The 27,073-nt window shown below is 30.6% G+C and overlaps 6 protein-coding genes and 1 long non-coding RNA gene across 30 annotated transcripts in view; 4 read left to right on the top strand and 3 right to left on the bottom strand.

The window, feature by feature from the left end:
* The window catches only part of LOC126868461 (uncharacterized), a 34,365-nt gene extending 32,956 nt beyond the window's left edge, over positions 1 to 1,409 (top strand). For all 9 annotated transcript variants that reach the window (XM_050623924.1, XM_050623925.1, XM_050623923.1 and 6 more), the window contains one exon: positions 496 to 1,409. In XM_050623924.1, coding sequence (XP_050479881.1) covers positions 496 to 650 — 155 coding nt within the window. In that variant the 3' untranslated portion in view covers positions 651 to 1,409. The remainder of the gene's footprint in view (positions 1 to 495) is intronic.
* Positions 1,125 to 3,379, bottom strand: LOC126868480 (small VCP/p97-interacting protein). Its single transcript, XM_050623983.1, has 3 exons — positions 3,139 to 3,379; positions 2,391 to 2,558; positions 1,125 to 2,136 (listed from the first exon to the last, which is right to left on the bottom strand). The coding sequence occupies exons 1-3, from the start codon at positions 3,202 to 3,204 to the stop codon at positions 2,122 to 2,124; spliced, it is 249 nt and encodes an 82-aa protein (XP_050479940.1). The 5' UTR covers positions 3,205 to 3,379; the 3' UTR covers positions 1,125 to 2,121.
* Positions 3,380 to 3,606: 227 nt separating this feature from the next.
* Positions 3,607 to 5,290, top strand: LOC126868481 (uncharacterized). 2 transcript variants are annotated; one of them, XR_007690611.1, is made up of 3 exons: positions 3,607 to 4,494; positions 4,585 to 4,853; positions 5,086 to 5,290. It is a non-coding gene; the product is annotated as an uncharacterized LOC126868481 (long non-coding RNA). The 2 variants fall into 2 exon arrangements; XR_007690610.1 differs by having other exon boundaries at positions 5,060 to 5,290.
* A 292-nt stretch (positions 5,291 to 5,582) lies between these two features.
* LOC126868475 (retinol dehydrogenase 11-like) lies at positions 5,583 to 7,481 on the top strand. The gene is made up of 4 exons (XM_050623975.1): positions 5,583 to 6,483; positions 6,576 to 6,811; positions 6,888 to 7,185; positions 7,290 to 7,481. Exons 1-4 carry the CDS (start codon positions 6,211 to 6,213, stop codon positions 7,461 to 7,463), a joined length of 981 nt encoding a protein of 326 aa, XP_050479932.1. The 5' UTR covers positions 5,583 to 6,210; the 3' UTR covers positions 7,464 to 7,481.
* A 3,136-nt stretch (positions 7,482 to 10,617) lies between these two features.
* On the bottom strand, positions 10,618 to 15,653 carry LOC126868466 (UV radiation resistance-associated protein). 3 transcript variants are annotated; one of them, XM_050623944.1, is made up of 11 exons: positions 15,402 to 15,653; positions 15,045 to 15,166; positions 14,540 to 14,744; positions 13,798 to 14,385; positions 12,896 to 13,068; positions 12,579 to 12,805; positions 12,348 to 12,518; positions 12,129 to 12,271; positions 11,327 to 12,059; positions 11,163 to 11,229; positions 10,618 to 11,086 (listed from the first exon to the last, which is right to left on the bottom strand). In XM_050623944.1, the coding sequence occupies exons 2-11, from the start codon at positions 15,147 to 15,149 to the stop codon at positions 10,895 to 10,897; spliced, it is 2,604 nt and encodes an 867-aa protein (XP_050479901.1). In that variant the 5' UTR covers positions 15,150 to 15,166; positions 15,402 to 15,653; the 3' UTR covers positions 10,618 to 10,894. The 3 variants fall into 3 exon arrangements, with proteins under 3 accessions (XP_050479901.1, XP_050479900.1, XP_050479899.1); XM_050623943.1 differs by having other exon boundaries at positions 11,327 to 12,271; positions 15,246 to 15,653; XM_050623942.1 differs by having other exon boundaries at positions 11,327 to 12,271.
* Positions 15,654 to 16,074: 421 nt separating this feature from the next.
* On the bottom strand, positions 16,075 to 21,698 carry LOC126868467 (FYVE, RhoGEF and PH domain-containing protein 4-like). 6 transcript variants are annotated; one of them, XM_050623949.1, is made up of 8 exons: positions 21,556 to 21,698; positions 19,721 to 19,869; positions 19,170 to 19,610; positions 18,365 to 19,080; positions 17,976 to 18,181; positions 17,458 to 17,823; positions 16,821 to 17,272; positions 16,075 to 16,456 (listed from the first exon to the last, which is right to left on the bottom strand). In XM_050623949.1, exons 3-8 carry the CDS (start codon positions 19,601 to 19,603, stop codon positions 16,351 to 16,353), a joined length of 2,280 nt encoding a protein of 759 aa, XP_050479906.1. In that variant the 5' UTR covers positions 19,604 to 19,610; positions 19,721 to 19,869; positions 21,556 to 21,698; the 3' UTR covers positions 16,075 to 16,350. The 6 variants fall into 6 exon arrangements, with proteins under 6 accessions (XP_050479906.1, XP_050479905.1, XP_050479904.1 ...); XM_050623948.1 differs by lacking the exon at positions 21,556 to 21,698 and adding an exon at positions 21,400 to 21,531; XM_050623947.1 differs by lacking the exon at positions 21,556 to 21,698 and adding an exon at positions 20,260 to 20,695.
* Positions 21,533 to 26,818, top strand: LOC126868471 (zinc finger protein 76-like). 8 transcript variants are annotated; one of them, XM_050623962.1, is made up of 10 exons: positions 21,533 to 21,678; positions 21,934 to 22,132; positions 22,832 to 23,010; positions 23,095 to 23,275; positions 23,497 to 23,864; positions 25,323 to 25,592; positions 25,666 to 25,857; positions 25,926 to 26,144; positions 26,231 to 26,341; positions 26,451 to 26,818. In XM_050623962.1, exons 3-10 carry the CDS (start codon positions 22,936 to 22,938, stop codon positions 26,550 to 26,552), a joined length of 1,518 nt encoding a protein of 505 aa, XP_050479919.1. In that variant the 5' UTR covers positions 21,533 to 21,678; positions 21,934 to 22,132; positions 22,832 to 22,935; the 3' UTR covers positions 26,553 to 26,818. The 8 variants fall into 8 exon arrangements, with proteins under 8 accessions (XP_050479919.1, XP_050479923.1, XP_050479925.1 ...); XM_050623966.1 differs by having other exon boundaries at positions 21,587 to 21,726; positions 22,916 to 23,010; XM_050623968.1 differs by having other exon boundaries at positions 21,587 to 21,726; positions 26,454 to 26,818.
* Positions 26,819 to 27,073: the final 255 nt, after the last annotated feature.

Raw genomic sequence — 27,073 nt, 5'->3', positions numbered from 1 at the left:
CGCCAGACTGATTGCGTTCAGCACGGGCGTTTGTTGACGGGCCAATATCGGCATTGTACTGTTTCGGTACAGCTGCATCAACGATCGAAACCGCGATGATGATATGATCGGCGATTCGTTGTTTAATTATTTCCCTGTGATATTGATTATGTTAGAATTTTTATTATTTTAACATAAATTTAACACAAATTAAATTTAAAATAAATTAAATGCTAAATATATTAATACAATCTTGTTACCCGTTCACAAACAGACGCTAACGCTTTCTTTGTGGTCCGTGCTGAACACGTTCAGTCTGATGGATGCACATGTACTCAACGAATTTTCAAACTCAATTTTCTCGAAAACAAGATGTTAAACTAAAAGATTTAATTTTTTTTCTTACTTTTGCTTAAAGAATCAATTCCTGCCTTATTTTACTACTCACTTTGAGATACCCTGTATATACGTATAAAATATGAATACGTAAATTTTCTTCTATATTTACATATGTAGGCGTTTCCGCGGCAACTGATGAAATTCATACATGGTTAGCATTAAACAATGGAGCATCATTGGAAGTACAAATGGTTCATGGAAGAGAACTAAAAAGTAAGTCCACAAAGAAACTTTTTCGATCCTGGTCAGTACATCGGATAGGAAAAATATAAAACATTTTTAGTCAGTGCTATAAATATTTGTGAAAATTATAATTTGCCAAACATACATATGTAAATTGAAAAGTCCCCTTTGAAACAATATGACATGATAGTAAGCGTATTTACGAATACGTTTTACATTTTACATATTTTATTACGTGTACATATACATGTACATAAATAAACTTACTAATATTATCTCAGAATGAAAATTGTAACATTTGTCTTTTGTACCATAAAGTGTATACATATATTTCATTTTTCATTATAAAACAATTTATAAAAAAAGCTATGAACATAAATAATTATCTTTTTCATCATTCCTTTAACTATAAATTAAGTAACAACAATTCCTCCTTAGTACTTATAGTATTTCACAAATTAATATGTATTTCTTAAATAAATCCTATATTTGATCTAGAAAAGATTACAAACTATACATGTATTTGTTGTTAGTGCATAGTAATATGTACTCTAAATAACTCATTGAATATATATAAACATTTATTTATTTTCATTAATTGTACAATTCATTAGGCTATTAATTATAACAAATAATTATACCCATAATAGCGCCATACAAATATTCTTCATTTAAACATGTATTTTTTCACTTTTGCTGTTAACAAACTTATTTATACATAAACGTACATTTACGTTTAATGACAGGTATTATCATGATTACTAATACTACAGCCAGCCTACACTGTACATCATTTTCAATGTATCTATCACATTATAGAAAATAAATATAAATTAGTTTTATATGTATCATTAGCCTTGTATTTTTTACACAACTACATATATATATTATTATTATCAAATGAAATTTTACAAGAAAGTGACTTTTATTTTTAATTTTCTTATTAAATATGCCACATGAATAAATAATATATTCTAGTGTGTGCTGAATATTATACAATCTTAATAAAAGTATATCCAACAATAATAACAAAATATAAAGAATTTGATCATGATGATCTTATATACATATAGTTAAGATATATTGTTTTGTCGAACACTAATTAGATTATTAAAACATCAGACATTTGTGATATTGAAATATAAATATATATTAGAATGAAAAATATAAGTAATATCAACACCAAAAGTCATTAGATTAGATGTAATAATAATTATTCATAATATAGCATATATTTTTGTGACACGCTTAGTCACATATTACAATTACATTTTTAATTATATATCATAGAAAATATTGGTATAATTAATATAAATATTTAAGGCACTATAAAAAACATAATCTATGAAAACAGATATACGTCTATATATGCAAATGTATATATCTTTAAATATTTATATTTTGCAAAATGCAGACCTGCAACATTACTTTCTTTGATTTCTATCAATAAACAGTACCATATAAAATACACCTTTTGTACATTGTATATGTTCTTAATAATTCCAACTTGTATATTTTTGAAAATTTGAATATTGAAGCAAATTCCATCCAGGATTATGATTAACTAATTTGCCACTAGAATAATAAAAAAAATAATTATTTATAATATATTTTTTTTACTTAAATTTAATTTTAAAAAATTGCAAAATCATCAAATAAAGTAACTATTAGCATTTTAGTTTTAAATATAATATAACAATATATAGAACATTAAAACAAAATTTCTTTCTTTAATTCAATTCTGTGTCAATTTGGCAATTTTTACTCAGTTCTCTTAGTTAAAACTTTAGAGATTCAAACTCTTTTCTTTAAAAAATTAAACATCTTACCTTTAAATTATTTTGCATATTCCTATTCCCAACTTCTTCTTGGCGCTTCTCACGTAATTGATCTAGCCTTTCTTGCCTTCTAACAGCATCAGTATTTTTAATACCTCGATTTTGTTGTTCAGCAATTCTTCTTTCTGCAGCTTCCATTTGCTTCCTTCTCCTAGTTTCCTAAACATAAATGTATCTTTTTATGTATTAAATTTTTTGTAATCATCACTAAAAGTAATCTTTAAAAGTATGTTAAAAAAGATCAACATTATTCGTGTCTTGAATTACTAGTTACTGTTAATTATTATTCTTATTGTAACTAAAATTAATGCCCCAAAATAATCCTTTAATGTTTGAAATAAAAGGATATTTCACTGTTATAAATATTTATTTAATTATTATAAAGAATTGCAACCTAAATAAAAATAAAATATTTTTTAATGCGACAAAAATTCGTTTAAGATAAATTTTTAATACCGCATGCAACAAATATATATGTATGTACAAAAAATGTAGTATTGCACAAAAATTGAACATGCAATGACAATTTAAAATATTAATACATAAGAGAAAAGATGTTTATAAAAAAAAAAGATGTTAAAATAACAGTTACATTAATAAACTTAATGTTGGTTATTGGTATCAATATGGTATTAATAATATTAATATATATATATATTAATGAAAAAGATGTTAATAAAAACACTGTATACGTACTTAAGTACAAATTACTAAATAACCTCTAATTTTTTAATCTTACCAAATCTGGTGTTAAATCTTCGCACGAAGATGATTCTTTGCAACAAGATAAGCACAGATTTCCCATGATAAATGCAATTAGTTTTTACTACAGTTAAAAATTAAATTATTTATGCTATAATTTTTACACTACTTTCAATAAACATACAACTTTTGACGTGTATGAATGATAAGAGTTGTCATTTACTATACTCTATTCAACGAGAAGTTAGCAAAAGTAAACAGAACGGTAATGTACTAATCAACTGACAGATGTAAGGGCATCAGCTACTGGGTGGCAGATATTGAGTTCAGGAGCGGATTTAGTTATTGGGTTACTGCTAGGGCCATCTTTAACTTCTGGGATTTATGACATGGGCATCTATGACAGACAGCAGTGTCAAGAGCACGTTACGAAGTATAAGGATAAATTTATATTTGTTTTATCGTTTAAAAGATTTGTTGGTTGAACAATGTATTTTCACTGATTTATCAAATATAATTTCGCAATCGATATGTTGAGTAGTCCCTGCGTAAACGCTTTGTTGTGTTTGTATAAGAACCAATTTCATCGGAGCATCGATTATCTATTGTAATATTATATTGCATTATTTGTGCATATTATTTATTGTACAGTAGTATTGTACAGTAGCATATTATATATTGCATTATTAGTTTTATATACATATATAAGCAATTAAGGCAAAACTTTTGCGTCAATTATGTATACTCATTTTAAGAATTCCGTCCGGAAAGCAATGCCTGAAAGTTGTGACCAGTCATGTACGTCTGTTACCTCTGCTGACTATTCATGTTGAACAGGATATGATATTTATATATGTATCTTTTTCAATCAATAAACAAATAAACCTATTGTAGAATTATCATTAAATCATGTGCAATGACATATATAAGATTTCCTTTCTGATATATGATATCAGCAATTCCACGTTGAATCTAAGAATTTTACTTCAAATAAACTAGAATTTTTTATCAGAGAGGAAATGAGAGTACTCGCAATCGTAGTTCTAGTTGTTTCACAGTACAGGTGCTGCACCATGCGACCAAGTCTTGAAGTTAACTAAAGTAAGCGTATATAACAACCTATAAAATTAGGGAGCTGCCCTGTTTGGTTGCATACTAGCACAGACAAGAACCTGTTGAGTTCCACGCTACAATTGTACGGTTCTACGGAAAAGTTCATATCCACTTTTCTCTTCGAGATAGACAAGTATGAGAATGACAAAGTCGCGGAATAATGAAACTAATTGTGACTTAAAGAAAAGAGTATGAATCCCGACATCTTCGTCCGAGAACAGGACGTTTAGACGCAAGGCGAGGGTGCAGTTTCCTGCTGATCGCGGAAACTCTCTTATTCGTAAGATAAAACAAAACGATCACTATGAAGTCAGCGTACAAAACAATCATGTTCCGAATTCCACAGTTTCTGAAGAATCAATTTCTTCAGTGATTCTAGAAGCATTCGAAGGAGAGCATTCGAAGGAGAGCCTTCCGTTAAAAGTGAAGAAGATCCGTGCCCGAGAAGATTAAAAAAGAAGAGCGCAGCTCTCAAGAGTTAAGAGGAAGGGTGAAGAGCAGTTGAGATTTCCTCGAAGGCACAAATTTACACTTGAATAATATGAGTCTGACTCAAACGTTTTGAATTGTTTTTCTTTATAGGATACTCTATTGGTATAGAAATATGGGGCACACATATTAGGGGAACATACATATTAGGTATATCTAATATTTTTAAATGTATTGTTTATTTTCTTTGTTTTTTGTTAATAAATTATTATATTTTGACATTTTGTACTATTTCTCACCCTTTTATATGTGCCATCGTTCAAAAATATAGTGTTATTAATAATTAATGAAGTATTACAACAATTAGTTTCATTATTGCATTATTTGTCATTTTCATATTTGTTTATCTCGAATAGAAAAGTAAATACGAACTTTTCCGTAGAACCGTACAATTGTAGCGTGGAACTCAACAGGTTCTTGTCTGTGCTAGTGTGCAACCAAACAGGGCAGATCCCTAATTTTATAGCTTGTTATATACGCTAACTTCAGTTACCTAACTACAGCACCTGTACTGTGAAACATCTAGAACTACAGACGTGAGCACTCTCATTTCCTCTCTGCCCAAAGACACTACATTTTTGAATAAGATAAGCGGAAGTCGAGAGTATCTAATTATTCTTCTTTGCGGACCAATCAGATGCCATCTGTACGGTCCATTCATTGAATGAAGCAAGAATAGAAGCCGATATGGCGTCATGCTAACCTGTAAAATACGCTAAGAATGCTGCGTTTTACATACACGTAGCTTTCGTGTTCCTAAAGTTAATACTTGCATTTTTAGATAATATGCGTCGAAAATTATTAGGTGACAGATAAAAAAGGAAATACTTTTAAATGAGTAATCGTTCCATAGTACTCATCCGTAGTACTTAGGTATACTCAATTTACTGCCTTTACAATTCCATTCAAACATATATCGAATGGAATAGTATCAAAAGGAACAAAATTTTTTAAGTTTAATATTTTAATCATTTATTTATGAATAAAAACTTTAATCAAATAACCATCGAATTATCTAATGAATACAAATCACATATGTACCCGCACGTATGCACGCCTGCACGCAGTAACGCATACATATGACAGATCTATTTAATGATAGAAATAGAGTTATCGTTATTGTACACATTCCTTTAAAGTATAAATTTTGCATTAATGGCTCTATAACAAACAACGAATATCATATAGTTTAATTGAAACAATTATTATATTAAAATATGAAAAAAGTTTGTTATGTGTAACGAAGATCATAATTATTGCTCAAATATCTATTTACAATAATTACTTTTGCATTAAGACAAGGTGTAATTTGTGAAGTATATGTGTATAAATTTAATATTGAAGTATGTGATAAATAAGGTTATTTTATAAAACAAAATTCTTAATTCATAACACGGCATGTTATTTCTTAATTCATAATACGGCATTGGGCATAAATTTTGACAAGTCATTGTATACAAATAAATATTCCTTAATTCATACACATGGTGTAGTTTGTAAAGCAAATATGGTATCTTCATGGTATTATTTCATTTTACCGGTAGTATTACTTATTGGATTACTTCGAAAATGTCGTGAACGTACATGGGGAAAATGTAAAAATACAGACAGTTTACTAGGTCGAGTATTCATTGTGACAGGTGCAAACTCCGGAATTGGTAAAGAAACAGTAAAAGAATTGGCTAAAAGGAAAGCTACAGTTATTTTAGCCTGCAGATATTTACAAACCGCTCAGAATGCTATATCTGACATACGTACTCAAATATCTACTGGAAAACTGGTAATATTAGTTCCTAATTATATATTTCTACCCCATAATTAATATAACAAATACGATCTATGTATCTGTAAAAAATATTATTAACTTTTCAGGTACCAATGAAATTAAATCTGGCATCGTTTTCATCCATCAGAGAATTTGTTGCAGAAGTAATAGAAAATTTTGTGGAGGTTCATGTGTTGATTAATAATGCTGGAGTATATGTTCCTTTTAAAGAACATGCTTTAACTGATGATGGATTTGAAATTCATTTTGGAGTAAATCATTTAGGGCACTTTCTACTTACAAATTTACTTTTGGAACATTTAAAACGAAATGGACCAAGCAGGTCTGCCATAAAGTAAAACATTTACTTCAAAATACAAATTTCTTATTTACTTATTTTACTTTTTCTTTGATAATAGAATTGTTATTGTGACATCTAAACTTTTTGAGTCTGGAACAATTGATTTTTCGAATCTAAATGGCGAAAAAGGTTTGGTAGTCAAAGGACGTATGAATCCTGCCTATTGTAATTCAAAATTAGCAAATACGTATTTTGGTATTGAACTTGCAAAACAAACAAAGAACAGTGGTATTAATGTATATATGGTTTGTCCTGGATTCACTTATACAGGATTATTCAGAAATGTTAAAAGGAGTTGGTTTCACTATATTATTTTTTCGCCTGTTGCTCTGTTATTTTTACGTACTGCAAATCAGGTAACTGTCTTTATATGTTACATATTATTTTTTGTGGGATTATTTCTTATTTGATTTATTATAATAGATATTCTATTACATTCATATTTATATTCTTGTTACAGGGTGCACAAACTGTATTACATTGTGCAATAGAACCTTCCTTATCTAATGAAAGTGGTAATATTTACCGTGATTGTAAACTTTATGTTTCAAAAAAGAAACTAGACCCTGATGTAGCACTGCGTTTGTGGGATGTGAGTGCAAAACTGACTAAAATTAATGAATCTTTAAATTAAATATTTTAATGTATATTATATATATTATTTTACTTTTAACATAATTAATCACCATTTTATATATTTATTTTTATATGTAAATATAATAACGCAAAGATAAAGACATTATCGCCATAAATCCTATAAGATACAGTAAAATATTTTTGTTTTCATTGTTACAAATAAAATATCTTATTGTATAATTTTTTAAAATACTAGAATGTTGAAAATGTCATAAATTTTATTGAATCCTCTTAAAATTATAGTAAAAGTAAAAAAGATCTTCAAAAATGCCAATAATAAAAATTCTTATATTTTAGTCTTATAGTATAATATGTATTCAATATGAATTGTTCCACATATGAATCAAATTACAAGAAAAGGTTTTTTATATATAATATTGTTCTTACATTCATTATTATACATTGAGTAAGTTAATATGTGTATCTACATGTTTTGACATGTAATTCATTGTGTACGATGTTAAATAGAATACTGTGAATAGTAAACAAGAATACTAAGTAGAATAATTTGAAGATACCATGTCAAACTAATCAAGCGTGTTTACTAATTTTATATTTCATAATTTAAGCATGCTTGATTTTTTTATTTATATCTTTTCTATTGAAATAAGTTACACATCAGAAAATTTCAATTTTGTTTTCCTTTTTTATTAAGTATCAGTATTTTTCATTGTAAATTATTAGTTATCACATACTTAGTGTTATTACATACGCTTTAGTTGGTCCTCTTATAGATAGTTTATATAGATATTAAAATTTCATGACAAAAATGACAGATGTAAAGTTTGGGCACTATAGTTACCAATCGATACTATTGGATTCAGATGTTCAGGTGTTTTAAATATTATATAATTATTTTGAAACATTATTTTACATTACAAGAAGAAACTGTTACTAAGACAACTTAATAATATTAGCTTCACACGGGAATGTATAACAATATCAGCTTTAGATAGTAACATCACAATTAAAAAAATATAAACATACACTGATCCCTATATTATGATATTGATTCTATGTCCATGTAAGGATCATTATTATGAAAATTTTTCTTATTTAGCTATTTGATATTATATAATTAATAAAAAGTACAATTATTAATTGTACGACCCATACAATACACACGCGTCCTTGACGCATGTATGCACAAAAAGATTTAAATTTACACATTATACTAAAATTTACTATATGTAAATAATAGTACCCAAAATGCACATATATACAGGGTGTCTCATCTCATATTAATATCTTGATTTCCATGCCTATTACTATCTGTAGCGAAAAATGTTTTAGATAAAAGTTGTGGCTTCGAGGGAGGCATATCTAATATTATGTCTTTTTGTAGATGGGTGCGAAAAGGTTATGTGAAGGTCAACTTTATCTTTTTAAATGAAATAATATATACTTTCTAGATGCAACTAAACATTCTCTATAAAAGAGTATTAACCCATATATGTATATTAGAAAGTTATTAATTTACTGAATGTTATTAGTTTATATATTTTTTTAACTTCTATTTTGTAAAAGCTACCGTAAGAAAGATAATGAAAACAAATACAAAAATGCACATATTATTACTTATTAGTGCCTTACATCTTTCCTTGTTTTTTATACGATAGGTTTTATAAAAGAAAAGTTAAAATGCTTACTAAACTAATAGTTTTTAAACATAAATAATTTTTTACAGAGAATGTCGACCTGCATCGATTAATGTATTAAAAAATATATGATTCCATTAAAAAAAACAAAGTTTTTGATCTTCATGCGCTCACTTACACAAAGCCTACTAACATTAAATATACATATCAAAATATATCTGTCTTCTTTGAAATAATTCAACTTTTATTTGAAATATTTTTCGCTATAGGTAGTAATGTATGATATAAATCAAAATGTTAATGTCAATGTCAAGTGAGCGTGAGGTATCTTATATATATATATATGTATGTATAAACAAAAATCATCTTGAGATGTAAAAGGCGCGTTCACCTAAAAACAAGATTTGTGACCATCACGAAATGTCCCCTTCGAAAATAAATAAATTCTTCTTGAAACACCTTTTTGAATAACGAATACCTAGTTGAGGAGATAAAATTTCAAATGGGTCAACCTGTATATATATGTATATAGATTTATTTTAACTGAAATCGATGGAATATCTCGAGATATAGAAATTATCAAAAAAATGTCTTTACAAAAATTTTTTGGTATAAGCAAAGGGGACATTATATCGCATAAATAATCTTTTTGTTGGTGCAATAATAGGGGAAATTTTTAAGTCAAATTAATCTTTTCATTCGATAGAATACGATGGCATTTATTGATGCGAATTCAATGATCTGCCGTTAAAGTCATTTTATACATATGGTACAAGTATTTGTGAATTCTTAAGGAGACAATTGACATCTACTTAGCTGCTCGAACCGGCTGGCTCCAACGTCCCAACACGATGATGGTTCTTCAAATTATACAGCACTAGCCTGAAAGTGGTTGGAACATAATTTCAACAACAAATAGATCGATTATGATGGATCAGATCTCATTCCGTAATCTCCATGCGAACTTTTCTCGTGGGATCACTTGAAGAAGATAGTTTACAAAATAATCTGGAAATGTCTATAAATTACAGAAAAAGATTACAATCGCTTGCAGGAAGATGACAGAATAAATATTGAAATATTTTTAAAAGGAATCTTTAAAAAAAGAGTGGATAAATATGATTTTGAACATTGGTCAATACATATAAAGCAAATTTTTAATGATTATTGTTGCTGCTTTAATTAGATATTGGTAAGTACAAATTAACTTCTTTCATTTATGCCATCTGAATGATCCTTCATTTTTCGTACTTGTTATAATAGTGATATCCTTTTAATTGTAGATTGCACATATCTTCTAAGAAACATAAGATTAAGGAAGATAAAGGAGCATCACAGTAGAAATATTGCCTGTCAATTCGAGAAGAGAAAATTAATAAGAAGAAATTTATGACATTATACTAAATAATCTCATATGGTGGGTCATTGATATGATCTCAATAAATGCCATTGTATTATGATTAAAAAAGTATAGACTCTTCTCCGTTACTTCACTTACCTCAATTGTTAATTATACCTAACAATCGAGGAAACGCGATATAAATATATGATAGATATTTTTAACACAATCAACAAATATAATTAATTCATTTTCTATTTAACAAAATAAGTAATTAGAATAAATATAAATTTGCTTGCTTTCTTTTTGTCTTTCATAATGAAAAGAATTTATGAGACCGCTACATTCTCGATTTTCACATAGTAATGATAATGTCAATATTGGTCTAATCTTTTCTATACAACATGCAGTGAACTTTTGTTGGGTCTCGTGCGTTTGGAAACCAACTATTACAACAACAACAGCGCTTTGTTCGATTCTAGAATGCAAATACTACAGTCGTGGTTTCATAACTTTAAAACTGGTTTTCTTATTAGCTAAAGCTTCAGTGCGTGCATATACACTTTCTGAACTACGTCTAATAATATCTATGTATTCGTCTGATGCTTGAAAGTCACATTTGTTTGTTTCATCATACGAATAACAATCTGATTTCTGTGCTGTTTGCATCAATTCTGTTTCCACCTGAAATATATAAAAAGATAATTACATCACTTTACCCATAACACTTTGATAGAGATTTTTAAATAAATATACATACCACTGATTCTCTACTTGTGTTCTTGTGGCACAAATTTTTAGAATGTACAGAATCTATTCGATCTTTTCTATATATATATATAGAAGGAAATAATTTAGTTATTGATATTTTTCATATTTGTATTTTGTTATCTTTGTTACATACATATGGTAACATGTACTTACTTCGATTCAGAATTATATCGTTTTCGAGATGCAAGATATTTGGATGAAAGGTACTCTTCTGGATAGCTACAAATAGAACTTGTTCTTTCTTTCTTTTCAGTTTCTTCATAAGCACAAGATATTATATCATCTAAAGATAAGCACGATTTAGTAAAATGTTCTTTTCTATACGTTGAAGTTTCTGTTGTAACTGGCATATGTTCATGATTACTAGAACTTTTATCACTAGCTGCCATTTTAAGATTATCACGATCTTGTGGAGCTTCATTTTCTAAATTATAATCTTCGCTGTGCTTTCCATTTTTTAAAGTATTATCTACATCATTGATATTTATTAAGATTTCATTAATAATTGAAATAGATTCTCTAGCTTCATCTTTCTTAATTATGTTGTTATCGTTCGAACTATCGTCCCCATTTTGACTACTAGTAAGTGCCATTTCGCAACTACTTATAGAATTTGAGCTTCTATCTCTTATATTTACAGGACTGTCAAAATTATCTGTAATGTTAGTTGACTTTGACACTGAAGTTGGTATCATGATTTCAATGTTATTTTCTATTGCAGTTTCATTATTTCCTTCAGAACAGTTTTCAACATTTGTTATATTATTTAGAATAGCATTATTTAAAGTTTCATTACTACTATTACTTGACCTATCTTTTACTAGTACCAATGTTTTATTGTCTATGGCACTTTCTTCCGATTTACAAATTCGTTTTGATTGACTGCCTAAAACAAGGGATTGCACGGGTTTATCTAAACCTTGATCCAAAGAAGAACCGAGAGAAGATTTTATACTTTTTAATTGGCTCATAGATCGTGAAGATCGATGGCATTTTTCAAAAATTATTTTTTGCATTGGTGGTGTTATACTTTGTTTACTATTTCCAACTTCGATATCCAAAGATGAAGTAGAGTATGTTCGTTTCGAATTATCCAAACTATAAAAGGAAAGATAAATTTTGTGAAATTAAAAAATATTTTATATCATTTAATTAAAATAGAAATATAACATACTGTGATTGATTTGGTTTAATATTTATCAGAGTAGCAAGATTTGGAAGTGTTGCCCTTAAGTCTGTTGTTGGAAGGCCGCAGTACCATCTTAATTGAGCTATATTTTTATTTAGTAAGTAAACAGCATAACGAAATTGTAGCTTATCTTTACTTCGAGCAAATAAAGGAAACCTAAAACGATAATTATATATTACAAAAATTAGAGAGATGAATAGAGAGTAGAATACTCACTGTCTTTCATTGTCAGGTAAATTTTCTGTAATATGATCTATAACTTTACTACGTGATCCATAGTGTATAATAGGATATCTAGTAGGTATGTTAAGAAAATTGGCGATCATTTGTGTAGTATGTGCAACAAATCCCAATGCTACAGCAACTACAGTATCATTTGATAATTCTAAATCTTCGCTATCTGGTAAATGAACATCATGTATTCTAAATTTTCCGTTTCCTCCCTGTATAGCATGTAAATACATTAATTTATTTTGATTCACTTTATATTATTCTTTTTTAAAACTTCACATTCTATCAAATATCTTACACACCTGCGAAATAGGATATATTAAGCTTAATTCTGAAATTAATTGTCTTCTTCTATGTGCAAGTTGACTACTCAATTGAATATATGTTTCTCTTGTATCTATTTGATTTTGTCGCCATTCATGTAATCTTTCAATATCTTTATTCAATTCTCTATACCTTTCCATTAAATCAGAACCTGATTACAATAAATGTGTTAAAATTATTTTACTGAAATTATAATACACATATATATAGCCTCAGCTATATGGGATCACCTAAATAACTGCCTTATTTATGGTAAAACCTCTAGGACAAACTATTTCAAGGAGCACATATAATAGTGGAAAGAACTTTCTCTCAAGATTATTTTTTATAAGATTTCAAGGTCATTTGTATATTTTTAAATGGAACCCTATACTTTTTTATCCATCAATTGATGCGTTTGTTTATTCTCTATACAAAAGTATTAAGGTACTTGGGTCTGAAAATGTTTAGTTTAAAAGATATTTTAACCTTAACTTTGTAAAACTTGGCATATGAAAGACAAGAAGAGACACAAAGTGATACTCTTGTGTCAATATTTTTCTTGTCTTTCATACATTACATTTGATGAAATTGAAACTAAGAGATCTTTTAAGTTATGCATTTTCTGACATAAGTATCTTAATACTTTTGTATAGAGAACGAAGAATCACATCCACTGGTGAAAAAAAATTTAGAGTTCTATTTAACAAAATACTAATTAAATGATCTTAAAATCTCATAAAAAGAAGCTAAATTTGAGGAATTATATATGCACCTTTAAATAATATCACTTTGTCTTCAGAAATTTGTTCGTGTAATGATAAATAAGGCAGATATTTTGGCGATACCATTTAGCTGAGAGATTCCATATATTATAAGAATATCACTTAAAAGCTGATACCATAGTCTTGATTTTCTTCCATAATATTAGAATGCATCTGATTTAACACTCTTAGTTCTCCCATTTTTCTTGCTCTTTCTTGTTCTAACAATTTTGTTCTAAATTTTGCTACCTCTAATTCCTTACGTATTTTTAATATCTCTGCCTTCTTCTCCCTGCTCACTTTACGAGGTTGAAACAATCTGTTTAATGAAGATTGTGGATACTTTGATGGGTGAAAGTTATCTCCAGAAGCAATTTGTATCCGAAGTGTTTGTACCGATTCCGTTTGCTGTTTTAATGCTTGCATTTTATTTCTTAAGCTGGTAAGCTTACTCACTGTATAACTATCTCTTATTTCAGATGCATTGACCTTTATATGTAGATACCTTTTTAATTCAGGAGTTTCAATGAAACAATATACTGGAGTGAAAAAGCCACCATGAAATTGAAAAATTAGAGAATTTTCTTTCAATATGGTTTCTAAATTATTTGATAGTTTTGGGCCGATATATGCCAAACCAGTAAAAGATATGCCCCATGTAAATATGGTTAGATCAGTAGTTGCATTATTGATGATTATCCTTTTCCACAATCTTACAATGACTTCTATTGCAAAAAATAAAAAAGAAGAGAAAATATATTACAAATTTAATTAGAATTGCATATTGTAGTTATAAATATATTAGATCCCAAAACATCAATTTTTTTCACCTATGAGTGCATGATTACTTTTGAGGTACTAACAGATTATAAAGCTCACCACTGGCAGTAGAATAGCTGGTGGCATATATAGTTGGTACTTCTAAACTTGACCATCTTGGATTTGTATTATCAATTGCCTCGCTTGTATATATCGGAGAGGACATACTTGTTCTATGTAAGGTATAATAAAACCAGCAAATTTCATTATTTATATCTGTTTTCAGATTGCATCCTATTATTTGTATAAGATTCCTAAGTCTTAACTGAAAATTATATGTTTTGTGAAATAAATTGGCATACGTTAATCTTATTGTATAAGCAGATATAATGTTAAAACATAAATAACTATTATCATAATTAAAAATCTTATTTCAAAATAATTAAATTAAATAAATGATTACATACAAAATTAAACATATCATCATTGTAATTGATAACTTGTTTGTATTAAAAATAAGATATATGATCATACACACATACTTTCATAAATACAGTCATAAATTTATAACGTATAAAATTTTATAAAACTGAAAATGGAATAATCATTTTATGTGAATAATTACCTGCTGTGTAGCAAGAGGAAGCCAAGATTTATATCGTGGAAAAATGCGAGGTTGTAGAGTTAAGTCCAAATCTCTAACAAGGTTTTTCGTCTCTGAAACCTCCATTGTATATCTTCATAATACTGCACAAATAATATCATGAAAAAATAAAATGACCTAATGATAGAATATATTACATGATAAGATTTAATTAACATTCACATTTGTAATGTGCTTTGAGGTTATATTCTTATGTCTAGATATATTTAATGCTAAAGTAGATAATAATAAATAATATGGAATATAATATCTTTGCATAAAATTTTAATCTTCTTAATTCTATCTTTGACAATAATTATTCTTTTTAACTAGACGTACGTCCGTTATAAAACACTGTCATTTCTTAAATTTTGACAGCTCTTTGCATTGGCATTTCACATATATCTCTATATTCATTAAGTTCTTTGATCAGTCATCTCTCAGTACCGCCAAGCATCTAAATTCGAAGTTACTTTATAACTTCTACGATTTTTAACATAAAGTCCACTAACACAATACAAGTAATACATTAAATTTAAATTTAAGATCATTGTCACAGCCACAGCCTACTTTAGATACAAGCCGTGGTGACAGACAGTAAATCTGACAACAGTGCCCTACCAGGCCTCTCATCTCGATATAATATAGAAATAATCTAGTAACTATGGCCTCCCGCGATTTTATGAAATGTTTATTTGTAATTTGTAGCACCTTCGTAGTAACATGTGGTGCCATGATAAATGATATTAAACAAATATCAAAATACAGCAAAACAATTACAGTTCAATAAAATAGAGTGTACAATAATATCTATCTGATTTAGTATCGGCTTTCCACCGCAATACAATTATAATACTTCAAACATTAAGTAACTTCATATTATGGCCTGGAAATATACAAAATACACTAGAAGACAATTAATTCTTTTGCTGCAGAATTTAATGAAGACACCATTGGTGTTTTCCATCATTGGGATAAAAATTATGTATCATACATACAATATTTTAAACAATTATGTAAATATATACTTATATATTTTTAAATATATAACAAAATGGTACAAAATATTGTACAACAAGCGTTTTGGCAATGTAGTCGCCGTTAAGTCGACATACAGTACACCAATAACAATCTGTTTATGCATGTATCTGTATATTATATAACATAAGTTAACGCCACTTTCATGTGTTAATTATCTACTAACGATTACTTTATCACTCTGCGATCTTATACGTTAATGGCAGTAAAAGATTAACTTGGATATCATAGATAAGATCGAAAAAATTATTTATCGCGTATGGACAATTAATTGATCTTTTTGTGCGTCTTCATTTTCCGTTGTTGCTAATGAAGGTAATTCTGCTTTAGTAGCTAATTGTAAAGCATGGAACCATCTGAAATGAAATTTGACGAATCTTAGATCGATTATAGACGGATCGAATGTTGGTAAATTGACGAGAAATTTTAGTCTGTTGCTTTCTCTGAATGCAAAAATTTGGACGACTATAAACAGCTAGTAACCGTAACCGCAGTAATCACATTCTGTTTGCGTTTATTGCCCCGTCTTGTTGAACAGACTATAGCCTTAGTTGATTATTCGACCAGCTCTACCGTAGTCGACCGATTTAGTTGGCCTGTTTATAGCCGTTCTTATAGATGATCGAATTCGCTGGTGTTGTATGTAATTACATATGTATACATACATGTATGTATATGTACATATTATATGAATATCAAAATATACATGATAAAACTTACTTCTGTTTATCTTCATTTGACAACGCTTGTAAATAGTAACTTTTCCTAGAATGATGCATTTTAAGAGCTTTGGGTCTGTCCTTGTGACTTAAAGGATCCTCGTCAGACAATTTAATACCTTCCGTAACAATGAAACCAGGCATAGGAGTTGCCGTCAGAGCCATATTTTCAGATTCAGACTTAAAAGTGTACAAAACAAAATCTGCATGTAATGCAAACCATCGTCGTGTCCAAGATTTACTTGGTTGTGTTTTTAACATAAGATATCCAGATATAACGGACGATGCGCTTGCTGAAACTTGTAATAAACTGGGTACTGGGCCGGACGTAGATGTCGAGGAAGGTGATTTAACAAGTGGTTGCGTTAAAGCGGTATAACAAAGGCGGCAAACTCTCATGTTCTTGTTATCCTCGAATAATAACTTTTGATTTGAACATTTACCGCAAACAACCTACAAATAACAAGTAAAATATTGTAAAATATTATAGGAAAGGATATTATAGGAAAGGAATATTATAGGAAAAATATTATGGAAAATGTGAATGGATCTTAACTAATAACTGATAATATGTTTTCCATTCTGATTGTTCACAGTCCGATGGTTGCGAAATACCATCGGCGAAAGGTGGTACTCACTATTCCGCAAGCTCTGCAATTATGTTTTCGTTTCATCACGGAAAATATGACTTCACATATCATACATCTAGATACATCATCAGTCTTCACGACAAGAGTCTTCACATCGCCAGTTTTTAGACTCGCTTTTCTTTTCATCATTTCTTGCATAGTGTCGAATAACGCTTCGAGCCAAGCTGCCTTTTCTTCAGCCACATGCGTATATAATTCAACGCTTTTGTCTTCATCTCTTATGTAAAATGTGTTTGCTGTTTCTAGGTTGTCTCCTTCGATCACTTGCAAATTTTCGATCAGGAATTTAGCTCTTAATCGATACAATGGCCCGGGTATTAATCTTATCGAACAAAGTAATAATAAATCAGTAAACTGAAAGGCAGAACAAACAAAGAACATTTCCATCACTAAAGTCTAATATACGGTATCGATTGAATAAGTATTTATTATATGCATCAGTCAACAAATTTATGCACCAGCGACCATACATCCAGATTGTATATTTAAGGTATGCATATACATACCAGAAACAAATGTCTTTCTTGATGATCACCGCTTCTTGCTGAAATTTTAACAATACGACCCTCTTTTACAAGCTCCCGCGTAGCACTAACTAGATCTGTCGTATCGTATATACTCTCTTGTATTTCAAGAAGCTTTTTAAACTTGTCAATCTTCTTCATTGCATCATTCGTGTGATTAGCAGCAGTAGATACTAATTCCAACGCCTCTACGAGAAAGAAAGCCATGTCTGTTCGTTTGATTCTACGATTATTATCGTCGCCATCTACAGACGTCTATTTAAACGTGCCCCGTTCAATAGACGTTTAAATAGAAGCCAGTCCTTGCTAGATGCGCATTACTTTATGCGGAAGTAACTCATCGAATCGAATGGAACTCGAAAGATCCTTACTTTTAGTATCCTTGTAATCAGCATTTTCTTCTGTGAGGTTTCTCAAATAATCTTTCAGAAGAAGCTCGTATCTTGGTAATCTTTGTATAGGGCTTAACATATGATGTGGCAACGATAACTTGGCACACTCGTCCAATTTTTGAATCTCGTTGATAATCGCAGCAAATCTAGCGACTTTAATTTGAAGAGTCTGTATCAAGTTCATGGCATAATCAAAGTTTTTTACATATTCTGTGTACATCTTAAGAAAAGGTGCAAAATTCTTCATTATATCTCCGATTCTACGATCCGATTCCCAATTTTGCATCCTCTCTTGAAGTTGGGGTAACAGAAAATCGTTGTGAAACTTATAAATCGATTTGATATTAGAGAACATATGTTGAACAGTCTCTGGAGGAAACATAGGATGTGCTCTATTCTCTTGATCGATTTTGAACTGGAATACTTGATCGATCAATCGTAAAATGTTAACATAATTCTTTTCAGTAGCTAACAATTCTTCTGCAACTCGACGTGCATTTTTCCTTTTAGAATCTATACAAGCTGTGTTATCAACCGACTTTAATTTGGGAACCGAGTCATCAGTATGATCCACGATTATCGCGGAATTTGTGTCCAATGATTTTGTTCTTTCGGATTCTTCTTCGCTCTCAGACTCGCTTATCGTATACGATTCCACTGCATATCGACGGGAATTTCTATCTGTGGTTATATATCTGCACATTAAATGTCTTATAAGATACTTTTCCTCAATTTTTCGCAATGAATTATAGTTGGCCCTAGTTAACTAACTCTATTAACTTACCTACTATTCCTGTATTCTAACATACTGTGCGATACTCGTACAAACGGTACCTGCATTGAATTCTCTTCGCTCTCTTCAATGTCAATATGTTCCATTGAACTTCCAGCTGACATTACAAATGAACGAAAACGTGGGAAACCTCTGAAGGAAGCAATTTTATGGAATGAATGTCCATCGTAATCTTCCTGTTTCTTATCTTGTGCTATCATGTTGGAATGACTGGAATCTTCATCCTGGCATTTCTTCGATTCATTTAGATCACTTTTTGTATCCATTACTTCATCAGGCTCCAACTCCGCGTAAAAGGTGCTGTTTGACATTTGTTTTTTTGATGCAAACATTTTAAGTGTTCCGCCAAAATTGCTTTTATCTTTAGATTTTAAAAATGGTCTTGTCGTCCAAAGTGAAAAGTCTATTGACTGGTCCTGTTGCATTCTAAGCCTGTATTCATTAATCAATTAAATATTACAATAATTAATCCTTATATCAAACAGTGTACAAGAAATATGTAATTCTATAAAAAGAAAGAAGAAAAGATATTTGTTAGTTACCTTTTTGCAATATAATTATTTCACTCAAAAGATACATTGGATGCTGAATTAATTGAAACCAGCATCGATTACCAACAACTAAGCCCCCACGAGTCTCGTTGATTATACGTTTGGCGAACATGAGTATACATCTAAGTATATCGTTGTACCTTGATACAAATCAACGAATTACTGCTCTATCGACTCTGTCAACGTGTTGTAGTTTCGCATTAAAACAAATATAATTAGATTTTCCAGCGAGAAAATTAAAATCATATGAACTAAATCCGTATCAAGCAACTATTATTTCACTGTTTGACATAAATACTTCTTAATAAAATTTCCTTTTATTCCTAAGCCTGGATCAAAACGGATCACAAAAAATTTTTAATATTTTATTAATTATTAACAATAACTGATAAGCAAAGATAAACAAAATCTTTCAGTTACAACCTTCAATTTTGATCTATTTTGATCCGTTTGCTATTAGTATTAGTAATATGGGTTAATATTGACGATATATGAAAATCAGTATAGACAGATACATATACACCATATACCTTGGAATAACGCATACGTGCCACCTATACTTAAGTAAGTATATGCATACTCATGATGCGTGACGCACTTGCATGCATTTACGCGTGTCTATAATATATTTGATTCTCATAGATACTGCATATTCATATATTTAACGAATGCACGGAATAAATTCGTAAAATTGTTAAAATATTTTTGTAAACAGTAAAAAGTAGGCTACGTTTATTTATTCGTTTTCCTAACATTCATATAGTTACGATAGAATTGACCAATAGAGAGTAAGATTAGATCAGCAACATGTATAAAGAGGGGGAGAGAGAGGGAGAGAGAAAAAGAGAGAGAATTAGTGGTTCAAAAACTACTATGAGTGTCAAAAGCACGGTCATATACACGATCATCTAATCGGGTTTCGATACTCGCTAAGAAAACCATCCGAAAATTGAATCATAGTCTAGTCGTGAAAAATCAGAGAGAGAGAGAGAGAGAGAGACAGAGATAAGAAAAGTGCCTCTGTGTCTGTCTGAACGGTAACCTCCTTTCCATGTTGATTTTTCACTAGTTACGCTTCAGTTTTCGGACGGTTTTCCCTAGGCCTCAACAGAGAGGATTTCCTCTATGGCTTCAGTATATGAGTGTCAAGACCTGTTTATATGATCGTTTTTCAGATAGAGATAGAGACATTTTACTCATCGTTATCTGTTTTGCAGAACAAAAACGTTGTTGTCTTCCATGTAGATTTTTCACGACTCAATTTTCGAATGGCTGTACTGAGATCTGTTTATATGGCCGTGCTTTACCCCACTTATAAGTATACTATAGTCGGTCTAACACATCGAGATATAAAGATAGAGTGCGTGAGTGAGCTGAAAAAGCGATATAGGAATAAAAACCACACTGTACAGAAACTTCATATGTCCTTGTCTAATAACGCATATACATACATACAATAAATATCTGTAGTCTGATCAACGAGACGAGGCATAAATGTAAATAAAATTTGACTGTTGCGACTGCAACGATTGTCAACTAGCAACAACCGAGTGTGTCGACTATAAGTGTAGCACCGACCAATGAGTAGCGTCAGCATGCATGCCTGATTAGACAAGAACAGGAGTCTCTATGCAGTATTCTCTTTCTATTTCCATATCGCGTCCACTTACGATTAAGCGATAACACATGATTCGTTTGAATACTTCATCTTTATACATATCTCTGTGGTCTAACGCGACGAGTCCATAGATGTAAACAAATGCACGTGTTCGATAGAACAGAACAGGGCCTGCTCACAGTTTATTCCTGAAAAAATGTTAATTCACCTGGATAAGGATCCTCGGCAAAAATCTACTACAAATTTATCCCCGGGCATCGACACTAGGCAGCCAATAACTGGCAGCCGCAGCATCGATCACGTGAATATTAAATGATCATTTTGTTTATAGGTACTATCTGATTAGCCTCGTTCAACCACTCAAATCTAAATTACGTAGGTGGGTAGTTTAGTAATTTAGTTTGTAGTTTAAAGTTTAGTGCCTTGAATCGACTATAGTATAAAGTATAGAGTATAATATGAGTATACATATCAGTATCAATGGTCTACCCCCCACCACGAGTCCTGTATATACGGCTGTGTTCAAAAATGAGTTGTCGTGCGTTTAAAGAGATACATTCACCATCTATATAGTATTATTTTTCAGAATAATATGTTGATGAAAGATACCAAGATTGTGATGAACAAACCAAATATAAGAACTGGAAGTCAAGCGGGAAGTACGTAACTATACTAAAACTATAGGAACATACAAGACTACAATTTGGAGAAGGTTATCGATTATGTCTTTTCGCTTCACGATGTAGCTTCGAATAAAAATCATCATTGAAACTGCTTATCTAGTGGTGCGTAAAATTTTTAAGCATTTTTACGGCATTAAAATTTATTGAATTGATTATTTTCATGTTATTTGATATATGTGTATTCTCCGTCATGAGGTTTCGCGGGTGTACGAGTTTATGGGTAATATTTCCCAAGATTCTTTGGTACTAAATTACGAGGCTGCGCGAAACATCGAAAGTTGAATTAGCTATATGATGAAAAAAGACAAAGAAAATCGGAGAGAGAAACAAAAGACATTCGAATTTTATTCGACTTAAATACTTTCAATTTTGATTTATAGTTGAGGCATATTTCAATCAACAAATGGCGAATTTTTCGTGTATACGTCTTTCACTTCACGATAATTATAACTATTGCGACTCATCGGTTCAATTTTTTCGTAATTACCAATGCAATAATCAGTATTACTTCTAGATACCTAATGCATAATTATAGGTACATATAGAAAATATTACTTGCGAGATGTAGTGGTACGCCGCGAGTCTTATGTTATCGTTATAATCGTTATGCGAATACATGTTGTATTTAATAGTTAATCAATTGGTGTATCCTCTTGATTGCATGAGTACTGTTCTAAATATTCATATTTCAAAATATTCAGTGTTTGTGGGTAAAAAAATAATTTGGTACAATAGACACTATAATAGAATTTTCAATGCATCGCAAACGAGTTGATGCTGATGATCCCTGTTTTAAGACAGATGCTTACCTGCGGACATGAAACTAAGACACAAAATAATGATGTGGATCATCGACGATCATCGCGAAACGTTCTTTGTTCGCAGCTCTGGATTTGTAGAGAAATATGTCAACAGAAGGCGCAGAACTTTCAAATCGTTTCATGACTCGAGATGTCGAAACTATGCCGGACGAGACACAGGTAGAAACACCTTATTCAGTATTCATTCACTGAAGCATTCATGTTATATCAAAAATACCTCTTACTAGTCATTTTATTCTGCAGAACAATCGTATGGATATACTGGAGTGTCTTTCAGTTTTAATTAATGAAAATAATTCTGGGAATGATCAAACAGAAGAATTAACACTAGATGAACACCTATTGAGTGGTGGTACAACCTTGACAGCAGTAACGTTGCCTGATGGAACGCAAGCATTTGTTACCAATAATTTCAACGATGATGGTTAGAAACTAATCAACACACAAGAGGAATACACATAAAATGTTGCTTCTATTAATAGCAAAATAGATGCCACCATTTTACTTATCTGTTCATGATTTCAAGATTTAATGCGTGTACAAAGAATAATATTTAAATATTGATAGAGTTAATCGATCACTGTAATTTGTATTCCATTATATTTCTAGATCTGTTATAACATCACAGATTTGTGTGTTTTATAGATATGAATTTAAAAAGGCAAACAACATTAGAATTGGAGAGTGGAGATACCATATTGCTCCGAGATATAACAGAGTTTGCAGAAGGTAAACCACTTCAACTGGAATTAGAGCCAGCAACATTAGTTCAAGCTCGTGACTCTACCATAGAAAATGTTGAAAACTATCCTCATGTAGAGTTTATCGATGGTAATGCTTATATGGTAGCTGGTCATCTTGATATTAGCAAAGATTTATGGGAAATTGAAGATGGGAAATTGAAGAAAAAGGATTCCAAGATTTTATTAAATAAGCTATCTACATCAAGAATAAGACATCCTTGTCCAAGGGAGGGCTGTTCAAAGGTTTACAGTACACCTCATCATCTTAAGGTAAAGATTCTTTCCAACATTATTGCAAATTACAAGTTGATTCAGGTTTCTTCACAAAGACAATGTGAATGAATTGCAATATCAATTCTGTCAGAATCATGTTCTTGATTCAACCATTATTGTATGCCATATATGAAAGCCGTTATCAGAAAAGTTTACTAACAAAGGAAGATCCCCATCCCTCAAAAAATTATGGATCTTTGGCGATATTTAGAGGATATTTAGGCGATATTTTGGCGATATTTATATGTTAGGTATGTATTATGCAATATTTTTTTACTGTCCAAATTCACTTTAAGGGGGTGAAATTGGTTCTTGAAAATCCGGCTCTTTCGTAATTATGTGTTATAATTCAATATATACATTTTTTACATAATGATAATCCTAAATAAAGAAGTAACTTCTGCCTGAAAACATTTTTTCTATTTCTCACATTTTGCGAGTTAAAACGCAAAGTCGGGAAATAACCGAATTTTCAAGGGTCAATTTTATCTCCTTAGAATGAATTTAGGTAACAAAGAAAAATTGCGTAATATGTACTTATACAAGGTGAGTCAACAAAAATGAATCACCTAAATAACTTTTTCAATTTTTGAGATATAGAGAAATGTGCGAAACAAAAGCCGTTTCGAGTAAATATGTTTACAAATTTTGAAGGTCACCTTCATTTTTTTAAATGAAATCATGTATTTTTGAACACAAGAAGGATCTCTCGAAACATCGAGATTTTTTAAAATTCTTAACAATCGACGATTGTTCAATAGCTGGAGTTCCTTGTCTCTATCATGTATTTAGTACGCGAGTGTTTTGTTTATGTCTACTGACTTTTGTCGTTGAACGGACTACATACATTGTACACCGTGGATATCTGGAAAGATCTTGTTTTTGTTAATAAAACCAAGAATACATTTTTTCAGAAGAACTTACTATGAATTTTTCTCCTTTATTCATTACGTCCGTTATCTCGATTGACCCTAAATGATTGTGATATTTGAATTTACCTTGAGAAGGGCTACAATCGTATATGATTAAAAATACGTGGTTCTATTTAAAAAAAATGGAGGTGATCTTCAAAACTCGTAAATATGACCATCTGGGAAAAAATTTTTTCTATCACGTAACTCTCTCGGAACTAAACAACTCTTGTTTCAAACATTTCTTTGTATCAAAAAAAAATGAAAGAGCTATTTAGGTGGCTCGTTTTTGGTGACTCACCCCGTATATCCTCTACATATCCTCAAAGTTTGATAATTTTTTAAATTTGCGAGTTAGGAATCTTTCCTTGTAAGTTTGGAACGCGTTTCATTAATCTATCATATGCTCTACCATATTCGTAAATTTAAATAATACCAACGTCGGAGTGAATGAATTTGTTTGATTCTCGAAGATTTAATTACAGTTAGTTAAAAACGATGAAGCATTATTATCATATTATATGAAGCAGTATCGTTAAACCAGGTTCACGAACGATCTCACACTGGTCAACGACCATACAGATGCACACATCCAAAATGTAAGAAGAGCTTCTCGACAGGATACAGTTTAAAAGCGCATTTGCGTACGCACACGGGAGAGAAACCTTACAAATGTCCAAACGAAACGTGTGATAAAAGTTTTAAAACATCCGGAGATTTGCTAAAACACGTACGGACCCATACTGGAGAACGGCCCTTCTTATGTCCGTTCAATGGATGCGGTCGTTCCTTTACTACGAGTAATATTAGGAAGGTAAAAATTTGGCAATACAGCGTTTCAGGTTTGCGATTGATGGAACAAATTCTGTGTACTGCATGTGTACTAGGTTCATGTCAGAACGCACACCGGGGAACGTCCATACAAATGTACACAACCTAAATGTGGCAAGGCGTTTGCTAGTGCAACAAATTATAAGAATCATATACGAATTCATTCGGGTGAAAAACCTTACGTATGCTCTATAGAAAACTGTGGAAGGAGATTCACAGAGTATTCTAGTCTTTACAAGCATCATCTCGTTAGTAATTTCTTCACTCTTTGTATAACGTGATTACCTCACATTCAACATATTTCTCTATTTTTTAGGTTCATACGCAACAACGTCCGTTCGAATGTAAAATTTGCTTGAGGAGGTACAGACAAAGTAGTACTCTTGTGATGCACAAAAGAACTGCTCATTCATTAGTCGATAATGATGATAATGTCGATGTTCTTTGCCAAGAATCTGTACAAGAGACTTTTAGTCGAAGCAAAGATAGACGAAAAGGAAGCATTATGCGAGATAACGGTAATTCGTCGTTAAAGGTAATTTAGAAGATATATTGTATTTTGAATACGTTTGGAGAAAAATTTTCAAATTTTTCTTTTTACATTTTCGGGTATAACCGAAGATCACAGAAAAAGATGGACAAATACAGATTTCCAAAGCGACCGATGATTTAAATGATAACGAAACGCAGATTTTATTGGTCGGTGATCCTTCACAAATTGCAGCATTACAGGTTCGTTGTTTTTTATTTTCTTCCTTTATTTTTTTCAACTTGATTTATTCCTAGAATTTAATAATAGCACGCTTGGTTATATTTGTTATATTTTATGTCTTATTTTTAGCAGAAAATTGAGCTAAACGGTGGTTTCGACGAACCTGGTATTGATACTTCGTTCGAAGAACTAAATATAAAGATTGAAGATATAGAACTTGGATGGCACTGATACGTCTTCAAAATCATTCAATGAATATTAAATAGAAACAGAAATTGTCTATTCTTTCTTTTGTCTATTTCTTCAATTATCTATTGTTTACTGAGTCTTTTATATATGTATGTATAATTTGTAGTTCTATCGATCTTAGCATTGGGAATTAAGGACAACTTTGGCCCATCACGTCATCGGAGATAGTCTAAAAAGGAGCATTTTGTTTATTAATTTGAAGATATATTTCGTCATTATCAACAAATAAATTGGATTGGAATTTTGAATCGTTCTCCTCGAACATATAATAGTACAAAAGTTACTTCGTTGAAAATTTCTTTCTTCTTTTCTTTTATTTGTATTATGAGATTTTTTAATTTTTTTCGATGTTATACATTTACATCGAGTAAAACTCGTAAGCAGGTGTACATTTATTTCTTGTTTCGCATTTTTAAGGCGCGTAACATATACAGGGTAATTGGTAACTGATGGTACAAGCGGAAAGGGGGTGATTCTACGCGAAAAAAGAAGTCGAAAATATA

This window comes from Bombus huntii, chromosome 8 (genome assembly GCF_024542735.1).
Source record: "Bombus huntii isolate Logan2020A chromosome 8, iyBomHunt1.1, whole genome shotgun sequence".
NCBI lineage: Eukaryota > Metazoa > Arthropoda > Insecta > Hymenoptera > Apidae > Bombus > Bombus huntii.
Note: the sequence above shows the minus strand (reverse complement) of the source record. Positions and strands in the feature narration are given on the sequence as shown.

Excerpts from the sequence above, each read along its gene's own strand:
- LOC126868480 (XM_050623983.1), bottom strand. The coding sequence starts at position 3,204 with ATGGGAAATCTGTGCTTATCTTGTTGCAAAGAATCATCTTCGTGCGAA. Across the intron at positions 2,559-3,138 it reads AAGATTTAACACCAGATTTG|GAAACTAGGAGAAGGAAGCA; the intron begins GTAAGATTAAAA and ends ATTTATGTTTAG.
- LOC126868475 (XM_050623975.1), top strand. The coding sequence starts at position 6,211 with ATGGTATCTTCATGGTATTATTTCATTTTACCGGTAGTATTACTTATT. Across the intron at positions 6,484-6,575 it reads AAATATCTACTGGAAAACTG|GTACCAATGAAATTAAATCT; the intron begins GTAATATTAGTT and ends TTAACTTTTCAG. Across the intron at positions 6,812-6,887 it reads AAACGAAATGGACCAAGCAG|AATTGTTATTGTGACATCTA; the intron begins GTCTGCCATAAA and ends CTTTGATAATAG.
- LOC126868466 (XM_050623943.1), bottom strand. The coding sequence starts at position 15,149 with ATGGAGGTTTCAGAGACGAAAAACCTTGTTAGAGATTTGGACTTAACT. Across the intron at positions 12,806-12,895 it reads TAATATATCCTATTTCGCAG|GGAGGAAACGGAAAATTTAG; the intron begins GTGTGTAAGATA and ends CATGCTATACAG. Across the intron at positions 12,519-12,578 it reads TTACCTGACAATGAAAGACA|GTTTCCTTTATTTGCTCGAA; the intron begins GTGAGTATTCTA and ends TTATCGTTTTAG.
- LOC126868467 (XM_050623949.1), bottom strand. The coding sequence starts at position 19,603 with ATGCAACAGGACCAGTCAATAGACTTTTCACTTTGGACGACAAGACCA. Across the intron at positions 17,824-17,975 it reads AAGAAAGACATTTGTTTCTG|TTTACTGATTTATTATTACT; the intron begins GTATGTATATGC and ends TCTGCCTTTCAG. Across the intron at positions 16,457-16,820 it reads TCAAATGAAGATAAACAGAA|ATGGTTCCATGCTTTACAAT; the intron begins GTAAGTTTTATC and ends ATTTCATTTCAG.
- LOC126868471 (XM_050623962.1), top strand. The coding sequence starts at position 22,936 with ATGTCAACAGAAGGCGCAGAACTTTCAAATCGTTTCATGACTCGAGAT. Across the intron at positions 23,011-23,094 it reads CTATGCCGGACGAGACACAG|AACAATCGTATGGATATACT; the intron begins GTAGAAACACCT and ends TTTATTCTGCAG. Across the intron at positions 23,865-25,322 it reads GTACACCTCATCATCTTAAG|GTTCACGAACGATCTCACAC; the intron begins GTAAAGATTCTT and ends TCGTTAAACCAG.